The following is an 11198-nucleotide window of genomic DNA, read 5'->3' as shown; positions in this document are numbered from 1 at the left end:
CTTTACAAGTCTTGGCATTGTGTCCTGGTTGTTTGCATTTAGAACAAAGTCTGATTTGCTTGTTGGGATTAACTTCTTCATCTGCTCCTCTGGTCCTTGCCTTTTTGGGCCTCCCAATGCCTCTGACATATGGAGGCATGGCATGATTTGTCTTTCAAGATCCTACATACAAGATATATGTTAGTCCTTTTGAGATTAGGAAAATGCACAATCATTAATTACAGATATATTACAACTTACACAATTCATAGGCCACTCAGACATATCAGGCATTGGCATGATGTGTCCCATGTAAGCAAGCTTGTAGGTTGACACCCAATAATAGCTACTACAATATTCTTTCCAATACACTCTCCTTGGATACAACACTGCCACTGCATGTACACAAACTATACCAGATAACTGCCACCTCATACAGCTACACTCATGGTCAACTAAGTTCACACAAAATCTAGTTCCATTTTCAGTTTTAACACTTATCACCACCTCATTGCTTGACTCCACATGATACCAATGGACTTTTTTTTTATCAGTTCTTTGATTCTCTTTTCCACTTGTGGAATTAGACCATCCCCATCCCATTCCTTGGCCTTTTCTCTCCTCTTGTACAGAAAAGACATTAACAATTTATGATACTTATCAACAAAAGGAACTATTGGCTTATTCCTCAGTTTCAATACCCAATTATTAAAGGACTTAGAGAAATTGTTGATAATATGATCACACTTTGTAGTAAGATCAAATTGTGACCTAGCCCAACATTCCACATTTTCTTGTAGCAACCATGCCTTGGCTTCCTTACATTCTCTTCCTAACTTCTCCATTAACTTTTCAAACTCTATCTTCTTATAACACTTAGCTACACCCCAAACTATAGTATCTAAGTATTTGGCTTTAAAGTAATTTTTGAAATTCTTGAACATATGCCTAAAACAAAACCTATGGGGATTCCTAGGAAATTCATGTGCCAGAGCCTTAACAAATCCTTTATGTCTATCTGAAATGAATGTCACAGGTTCCATATGTTCATCTATTCCATACTTTTTTATTATATTCAAAAACCCAATCCAACTAGCTTTATTCTCATACCTAGTTATATAAATGGCCACATGAAACAAGCCATTGTTTCCAACCAAGGCCACCATGCTTAAGCATTGTCATCCATACTTCCCCTTCATAAAACATCCATCTAGTCCTATGATAGGTCTACAACCATTCAAGAAACCATGCAAAGAAGCAGGAAAACAAACACACATATCCTCAAATTTCAAAGTACCATCAGTTCTAGAAGAACATGCTTTGGATCCTGTGTTACTTTTCAAAATATGTACCAAGTAAACATTTGAAATAGTTCAAACACCATTATGATAAACAACCAAATGATTTACAAATATAAATAATATACCTAATCACATATCATAGGCAACATGTTATAACTTGCTCCATAGTCACCATGAATATCTTGCAAACATTTCAACCTTGCATGCCAAGCAGTCCAATAGCTAATACTAACATGGTTATCTCCTCTCATGACTTCAGCCATGATAAATCTTGGAGACATGGTCTTGTAATGTACCTTCATCTGTGGTGCAATCTTTCTTGCAACCCAATTTGCATCAACTATCCCATTCTTTAATTCTGGATCAGTAGAACATATATATTCATTTACAAATGTATTTAATCTCACTGTGAAGGCATCAGGCCTCAGTCTACAATAAGCAGCCCAAGGGCAGTCTTTACCCTTGTAGCTACCCTTACATTTAGCTCTAATCATGTACCTTTCATTGACAGTCCTCATATAAACTTCAAATCTATTATTTATGCAATAATCTGAAATTTCATGCCTTAGAGTTTCAATGTCAGGCCACTCCATACCAACTTTTTCCATTCATCATAACAAGTTGGCATAACTATCTCTCCTTCATCCATATACACATTAGAGGTTTCATATACAAACTTGTAAAACTCATCACTCCTTGGTTCTTGCCACTCTATTTCTCCATCTGATGAGTGTGTACTGTGGTATCCCTCATCAGGATATCAAGCTTATCAATATGAGGCTCCCTAGGTTGTCTAGGTGGGTTTCTAAACCCAACCTCAACATCAATCTCTACTGGATCTTCTGTTGCAAGTCTTGGTACATCCACATACTCTAGCAGCTCAGTATCCATTTCTTCATCAGAAAACTTATTAAAAGTACTAAGTTCATCCCAGAATCTATCTTCCTCATCAACTAGTACGCCTTTACCCTTCATATGTGTTATACTTTTCTTCTTTCCCTTTGTTTCTCCCTTGTCCTTACCACTCTTCTTATTTTCCTTACTGCCAAATCCCTTGTCATTAAAAATCTTCTTCTTCTTTTGCCTGGAATTCCCCTTGTCATTTGCATTCAAAGCCCTCTTCTTAATCAATTTTTTTAAATCCATTAGCGTACACATTGTTTCATCATATTCTTGAGATGGTGGAAATTCAATGTTTTGTTGAGGTGAAACATCACTTTCACCAATATCATTCTCCACAAATACATGACAATACCCTTCATCATCAACAACTAACAAATCAAACATTCCTAGCTAACAGACCACTATCACTGTTTACATACACTTGCTTACCACTAACAAGATAGAACAACTTAATGTTCATATAATCCAACTTTGACATGTGACTAGGTAGACTAACATCTGCACTAAAGTCTATCATATTCAACTGATCACTATCAACATCAAGCATTTCCTTAACTGGATATTTTGATCTGTAATGCAAATGTGACAATTCCTCTCCATTTCTTCTTTTTGAAAATGACCCAGCATAATGTATCTTCAGATTCCCCCCCCCCCCCCCCCTATTAACATACAACTTTAAAACTTTAACAAACTTTAAACATACCAACCCCACTTCCATTCATAAAAGACCAAAATTATATATTTGAATCGAAATCGTCAAAATTATATACAAATTTAAACTGCATATATAAAATTGATATCTTTATCGATTTCCCAGGTACCAAATCAACATATTCCACCAAAAATACTTAAAACAATTTTAAAACGTAACATAATTACCTACAAATTGCACTAAAAATTCGTCCTTGCTTCTCCTCTTCAAGTCGCAACAGATTATTTTCCACTTAACAGTTGAAAATGACAACAAACACCACTTGCTATGAAAACTAACACTAAAACAACATGAATCCACACTCAAACACCATGACTCAACACAAATAATGAAAGCTAGAGTCACTTCACCTTTTCCCACCTTAAAAATTAGAGAGCGTGAATTTTAGGGATTGTAATTTAGATGCAATCTAGATTGTTTATCAGAGTGAACAGGATGTTTACACGTTTCCTCATATTTTTCAAAATAAAACTCGGTCTTGTGAAGTCAAGGGGCTATTTAGGTAATTTTACACGTGAAAGGGTAGTTAGGACATTTCACCAGGAGATGACAGTCAAACTGTATTGACTGCGACGGCATGTGAGTTTTTTTTGGGAGAGTCTAAAACCCTTAATGTTATTGCTAGGTTCAACTATTTGTGTCTATGCTATTCCTATGTCATATTGAATGATCTAATGCTACTGAATGCCTTGTTTGCATAAGAAATTATCATTTTTTATTAAATATTTGCCCTATATCATGCTTGAGTATTGCTCTGTGTAAGATATTTAAGATGTCAGAGAGCATGTTTGTATAAACTGAATTCTTTTCTTTTAATCGTCATAAGATTTGAACAAATATTGACACAATGTGTGCGTGACATCATAATTTATTCGTAAGTATATATATAGTTGCATAAAATGACAATTAAGGAAAAGTCTGCCGTATTACTTGACCAGGGGAATATGAGGTTTGGAATTGATGGAATGACCACAATTATCATACCATATGTACAGTCAGGGGAGTAGATGTTATTTTCCTACAAAGTATAATTAATAAGACGACATGAATAAGCTTTCATCACATACCAATGAGGTGACACGCTAGTATTGTGAGCTTACAGTTAAATTGTTGTAAATATATTAGATTGTATTTTGTGTGTACTTCTGACACATATGTAAGTGTCGTAGTGTTCTTTGATTAGATTTGGATGATAGTTCTTGTTAGAGATTACTTGCTAGGCTCGTTGATTTACGCCCTTCAATATTATTTTGACAGGTGAGCAAGGTTTAGCCCAGGGAGCACGTCCTTAGAGTTTCGGCATGATATGGGTCTTGAGTTCTTTAATTTAGTTGGAAGATTTATTTCAGTGTCCAGTATTGTTCAATATTATTATTTTATTATTTATTAATAGGACTACGGATGTAATAAATTTCTTTGGGACAAATTTCAATTATGAGGTTTTAAATATTGGTTTATTTATTTATTTAATTTTCTTTTGGAATATTTTTTATTTTATCATTGAGACTCTAGATATTTCTAGAAATTAGACCGGCCGGCTAATAAACAGAGATTTCTGGGGTGTCACAGTTGGTATCAGAGCACAAGGTTCAAGGTTTTTTAGGGAGTCTGTTGGTTAAGGTTGTCCACCTGCTTGTTACTAGTTATTGTCTTTTGTACATATTTTTGGTTAAGAGTCCAGATCATGCCATAGGATTAACGTTTTATTAAGTACGCGTGAGAACGAGTAAGATAGTGTTTGTATTATCATTCAAGATAAAAGTTACTTGGTAAAATGTGGTTGGGTTTAGTAGTTCGGTGACTGATGTTTTCTTTTATTAAAATGTAACAGAACATTATGATGATGAATAGAGGTACCCGAACACGACAGGGTAGAGGCGCTAATGCACCTGGAGTAGGTAGAAGCGCCAATGCACCTAGCATTTGAAGGGGTGCCAATGCACCTGGCGTTGGTAGAGGCAAGGTAGTACCAAAACCTAATGCTGAGCAGCCACCACAGTGGGCACAAAATTTGTTTACGTCAGTTGCTCATTTGACTTAGAGAGTTGTTGGTTTTGAAAGATCTAATTTCCCTAAATTTGGGGGGGGGCAAGTCTTATTCGATCATCTTCAAAATGGGGGCAAGTCAAAAACCCTTAATGTTATTGCTAGGTTCAACTATTTGTGTCTATGCTATTCCTATGTCATATTGAATGATCTAATGCTACTGAATGCCTTGTTTGCATAGGAAATTATCATTTTTTATTAAATATTTGCCCTATATCATGCTTGAGTATTGCTCTGTGTAAGATATTTAAGATGTCAGAGAGCATGTTTGTATAAACTGAATTCTTTTCTTTTAATCGTCATAAGATTTGAACAAATATTGACACAATGTGTGCGTGACGTCATAATTTATGCGTAAGTATATATATAGTTGCATAAAATGACAATTAAGGAAAAGTCCGCCGTATTACTTGACCATGGGAATATGGGGTTTGGAATTGATGGAATGACCACAATTATCATACCATATGTACAGTCAGGGGTGTAGATGTTATTTTCCTACAAAGTTTAATTAATAAGACGACATGAATAAGCTTTTATCACATACCAATGAGGTGACACGCTAGTATTGTGAGCTTACAGTTAAATTGTTGTAAATATATTAGATTGTATTTTGTGTGTACTTCTGACACATATGTAAGTGTCGTAGTATTCTTTGATTAGATTTGGATGATAGTTCTTGTTAGAGATTACTTGTTGGGCATTGATTTACACCCTTAAATATTATTTTGACAGGTGAGCAAGGTTTAGCCCAGGGAGCACGTCCTTAGAGTTTCGGCATGATCTGGGTCTCGAGTTCTTTAATTTAGTTAGAAGATTTATTTCAGTGTCTAGTATTGTCCAATACCATTATTTTATTATTTATTAATGGGACTACGGATGTAATAAATTTCTTCAGAACAAATTTCAATTATGAGGTTTTAAATATTGGTTTATTTATTTATTTAATTTTCTTTTGGAATATTTTTGATTTTATCATTGAGACTCTGGATATTTCTAGAAATTAGACCGGCCGGCTAATAAACAGAGATTTCTGGGGTGTCACAGTTGGTATCAGAGCACAAGGTTCAAGGTTTTTTAGGGAGTCTGTTGGTTAAGGTTGTCCACCTGCTTGTTACTAGTTATTGTCTTTTGTACATGTTTTTGGTTAAGAGTCCAGATCATGCCATAGGATTAACGTTTTATTAAGTACGCGTGAGAACGAGTAAGATAGTTTTGTATTATCATTCAAGATAAAAGTTACTTGGTAAATGTGGTTGGGTTTAGTAGTTCGGTGATTGATGTTTTCTTTTATTAAAATGTAACAGAACATTATGATGATGAATAGAGGTACCCGAACAAGACAGGGTAGAGGTGCTAATGCACCTGGCGTAGGTAGAAGAGCCAATGCACCTGGCATTTGAAGGGGTGCCAATGCACCTGGTGTTAGTAAAGGCAAGGTAGTACCAAAACCTAATGCTGAGCAGCCACCACAGTGGGCACAAAATTTGATTACGTCAGTTGCTTAGTTGACTTAGAGAGTTGTTGGTTTTGAAAGAGCTGGTGTTCCACCTGTTGGTGTGGCACCTATAGGCGAGCATAAGATTGGGGTAGTGGCTCCGAGAGGTCAGGGGCCCAATGATGAAGCATGGCAGAAAATGGTTGAGAGGTTTATAAAACTTAAGCCAGAGAAATTTTCCAGTACTAATGATCCGAGAGATCTAAACTAATTTAATAATCGCGGCCCTCAGCTACAGTCAGGCAATAGTGAAATATTGTTTTTTAATGTATCTCTCAATCACTTCGTCACTTTTTCTCATGACTATTTTAATTTGCCCCTACAACTTTTGTTTATTTACAAATTTAGCCCTATTTATATACCTTTTATAGATCTATCTTCCTGCCTCACCAACTCCCCTTGACTCGAATTTTGATTTCTCATTTTCACTCCCCTACTCTCATTCCTTTAAAGACGTTAAGCCATGTACTGCATCCGGAGGAAGCACTAAATTGTTTGTTTGGGAAGCATATGTCAAATTGAAGTACGGTATTAATTGCTTTGATGGAGGGAGCAGATCGAATTTCTTATGTTTAATTGGTTTTTTTGTTGAATTGCAAAGAATTAACATTGAGTTTTTGATACGCTGTTCGATTGCTCTGCAATGCCGAAGAAGAGTTCAACGTTTATGTGTGAAGAGAGCAGAGAGGTGAGAATGTGACATAGGGGAGAAGACAGTCAAGACACAAACATGTCACACGTGTTTAGAGTAAGATAGGTGCTGTCACTACAAACATCCGCGTTATTACCAAAAAAGGCCAAAACATTGTTTGGTTTTGAGACTATATTTTGTTGGGCCAAAATCAATACAAAAAAATTGGCCCAATTATCAAGCAGCAAGCCAGAAAAGCAAAGCTACAATTCATTTCTCACGACCTTAACACAGTCACCAAAAGACCTGCAAAAAATAGACTGAGTAAATACAACAACTAATAAACCCGATAAAGTCCAGATTATTCGTATAGCGTGTCAACTTTTTCCAAAAAAATAAAATAAAATAGAACTACCAAAAAACAATTTAAGTTATCACAGTATCTAAACCAAATAAAGTCAAGGTTTTACTGTCTAATAAAGTATCAATGGTATAAGACATATATTATGTTCTCTGATGGTAGTTGTGCTTTAATAAGGTTGATGATGGTAGTTGTGCTTCAATATTACCCTTTATTGCTTGAAGCAAAACGCACAGCGTGCGTGCATAAATCTAGTGCTGATAATTGGAGAGAAGATATGAAAAAGATATTTAATGTACTTAACAGCAATGAAGTACATAAACATAAGCTAGATATTTATAGTCTATCTGGAGATGCATCTAAGTGGTGGGAATCCGTCTCAGTGGGAGAATACCATAATACTATTACTTGGACTGAATTCTGCATAAGGTTTGATGCGCAATATTTTCCAGAGAGTATTAGGTCTGCAAAAGTGACAGAGTTCATGACATTAGAACAAGGTAGTATGACAGTGACTGAATATGACATAAAATTCAGACAACTCCTTCGATTTGCGTCAAATATGTATTTTTCAGATGAAAGTAAAGCTATGAAGTTCAAGGATGGTCTTGTTCGTCCACTTAGAAAGGTAGTGAAGGGTCAACAATTTAAGACCTATAATGATGCTGTCGAGTGTACTCGCACTATGGAACTGGATCACATACTTCATGACAGATCAAAGGATGCTAGTAAGATAGATTCGAAGAAGGAAAATAAGGACAAGTATGATAACTATAGTAAAGGATTTAAGGCTCAAAAGTAGCAAGGTCAAAATTCTCAGCCATGGAAGAAACAGAGAACAAGGTGGAAAAATCATGGACATACACGACAAGGATACATATTTATTCCTTATGAAGAGCGGTGTTGTTATCGATGTGGAGATCAAGGGCACATTGCTTCTGATTGTAAGAATCCTAGGAGAGAATTTCAAAACCAGAACAAGAGACAAAACTAGGGCCAACAGAGGGGCCAGGGTAGCAAACATGATCAGCAGCAGGCACCATTTCAGGCTCGAGGTCACATGAATGCTCTTGTTAAAGTTGAAGTGGGAACTGTGGTTCCAGCAGCTGTGCCATTACGACACACCGCACCACAGCCAAATGGTAGAGTTTATGTTGTAGTACCTCGTGATGGGGGTGTTAATGGAGCAATGGTAGAAGGTATTTTTCTAGTACATTCTCAACCTGCTAGAATACTTTTCGACTCTGGTGCAAGTCATTCATTTATTGCCACTTCTTTTATGTTGAAATTGGATCTTACTTCTGATTTTTTGACACCACCTTTAGAGATAGTGACACCATTGGGTAGATATACGATCCTAGATAGGGTGTGTCGCTGTGTGACAACTATTTCTCTTGACGACCTTCGATTGTCAGTAGACCTAATTGTGTTTGATATGTATGGATTTGATGTTCTTCTGGGAATGGATTGGTTAGCATCATTACATGTTTCTTTGGGCTGTTTTTCCAAGACTGTGACTTTTAAGGTCGAGGGACAGGATTCTATGGTTATAGCTATTGCAACAGGAAATTTCCTAGCATAAGCGTACCTCGCATTTGTTGAGGTTATGGAAAATGGAGGGGATGTGTCACTGGTTGACGGTATACATGTAGTGTCTGAATTTATGGATGTCTTTAGAGATATTCTTGATTTACCTCTTGCTAGAGAGGTTGAAATTTGTATTGATTTGGTCCTGGGCACTACTCCCATTTTCCGACCTCCATACCATATGGCACCAAAAGAGTTGCAAGAGTTAAAGACCCAGATTGAGGATCTACTTGATCGGGGTTTCATCAAGCGTAGTACATCACCGTGGGGTGCACCAGTTTTGTTTGTCAAGAAAAAGGATGGATCACTCCGTATGTGTATTGATTATAGGGAGTTGAACAAGACAACTATTTGAAATAAATATCCTCTTCAATTCCCAGGATTGATGATTTGTTTGATCAACTTTGGGGGGCAAAGTGGTTCTCCAAGATCAATATGAGGTCAGGGTTTTACCAATATAGAATGAGGGCTACTGATGTTGCAAAGACACCTTTTCTAACAAGATATGGTTCATATGAGTTTCTAGTCATGCCATTTGGGCTGACTAATGCTCTAGCTGCATTAATGGATATCATGAACCGTGTCTTTAGAGATTACTTGGATCAGTTTGTTATTGTTTTTATTAATGACATACTGATATACTCTAGTAGTCGAGAGGAGCATGCTGAACATTTGAGAATTGTACTACAGACCTTGCAAGAGCATCAGTTATGTGCTAAGTTTGAAAAATGTGACTTTTGGCTAAGAGAAGTTAATTTCTTAGGGTGTGTGATAACGAGTGAGAGCATTTATGTTGATCCCTCTAAGGTTAAGTCGGTGCTCAATTGGGAGCAACCTACTTCAGTTACAGAGATTCATAGCTTTTTGGGTTTAGCAAGTTATTATCGCCAATTTATTAGAGGTTTATCGCATATAGCATCTCCGTTAACCAATTTAACTAGAAAATGTGTACCTTATATATGGGATAAGAAGTGTGAGAAATCTTTTCGAGAATTGAAAGCTAAGCTAACTTCTGCGCCAGTTTTGATATTGCCAGAGAGTAGAGTTATGTTTGTAATATTTACTGATGCATCGTTGCTTGGATTGGGTTGTGTTCTAATGCAACGGGAAAGAGTAGTTGTTTATGCTTCACGACAATTGAGAGTGCATGAACTGAACTACCCCATTCATGATTTAGAATTGGTGGCAGTTGTATTTGCATTAAAAATTTGGAGGCATTACTTATATGGTGAGAGGTTTGAACTCTATTCGGATCACAAAAGCTTAAAGTATTTATTCTATCAGAGAGACCTTAATATGAGACAGAGACGGTGGATGGAGTTGATAAAGGATTATGACTTTTCTCTTCAGTACCACCCGGGGAAAGCTAATGTGGTTACAGATGCCTTGAGTAGAAAACCGAGGGGGTTGATGGCATTATTGGCGACTTCGGAGTATAGAATGCTGGAAATAATGTATGAATTTGACATACATCAAGATAGTGGGGAACAAGGGGTATTCATTAGTCATATGATTGTTCAACCTAATCTTATAAGAAGAATTATTGAGGCACAAGAAACGGATGATTTTGTTAGGTCCAGAAAGGCTGAGATGGCTAAAGACATCGTGACAGATTGGACTGTTAGTCCAGATGGTGTTTTGAGACTTAAGGGTCGAATAATAGTGCCTAATGCGATTGCATTAAAGAAATCCATCTTTGATGAAGCGCATCGCACCTGGTACACTGTTAATCAGGGGAGTACAAAGATGTATAAGGATTTGAAAAAGACACTTCTGGTGGAAAAGAATGAAGTATGACATCGCAGACTATGTATCAAAGTGTTTGACTTGCCAACAAATCAAGGTAGAGCATCAGAAACCTACTGGGAGTTTACAACCATTACTAGTGGCTGAATGGAAATGGGAACACATCACTATGGATTTCATAAAAGGCTTACCGAGATCACCTCGTGGGAATGATTCTGTATGGGTCATTGTAGATCGATTGACTAAGCCTGCACACTCCCTAGCTATGAAGAAGACTATGCATAGTGTGGATGACTTGTCTAAGTTATACATTAAAGAAATAGTGAGGTTACATGGAGTTCCAGTTTCTATAGTGTCGGATAGAGACAGTCAGTTCACATCTAGATTTTGGGGTAGTTTTCAGAAGGCTATGGGTACTCAACTTGATTTCAGCA

The 11198-nt window shown here is 36.6% G+C and overlaps 2 protein-coding genes across 2 annotated transcripts; both read left to right on the top strand.

Moving 5' to 3' along the window:
- Positions 1–7615: 7615 nt before the first annotated feature.
- On the top strand, positions 7616–8233 carry LOC147477352 (uncharacterized). Its single transcript, XM_086585988.1, has one exon. It carries the CDS (start codon positions 7616–7618, stop codon positions 8231–8233), a length of 618 nt encoding a protein of 205 aa, XP_086442114.1.
- Positions 8234–8491: 258 nt separating this feature from the next.
- On the top strand, positions 8492–9013 carry LOC147477351 (uncharacterized). Its single transcript, XM_086585986.1, has one exon. It carries the CDS (start codon positions 8492–8494, stop codon positions 9011–9013), a length of 522 nt encoding a protein of 173 aa, XP_086442112.1.
- Positions 9014–11198: the final 2185 nt, after the last annotated feature.

Source organism: Coptis chinensis, chromosome 9 (assembly GCF_015680905.1).
Source record: "Coptis chinensis isolate HL-2020 chromosome 9, ASM1568090v1, whole genome shotgun sequence".
Lineage (NCBI taxonomy): Eukaryota > Viridiplantae > Streptophyta > Magnoliopsida > Ranunculales > Ranunculaceae > Coptis > Coptis chinensis.
Note: the sequence above shows the minus strand (reverse complement) of the source record. Positions and strands in the feature narration are given on the sequence as shown.

Coding starts and splice junctions, on each gene's coding strand:
- LOC147477352 (XM_086585988.1), top strand. CDS start 7,616: ATGGTAGTTGTGCTTCAATATTACCCTTTATTGCTTGAAGCAAAACGC.
- LOC147477351 (XM_086585986.1), top strand. CDS start 8,492: ATGAATGCTCTTGTTAAAGTTGAAGTGGGAACTGTGGTTCCAGCAGCT.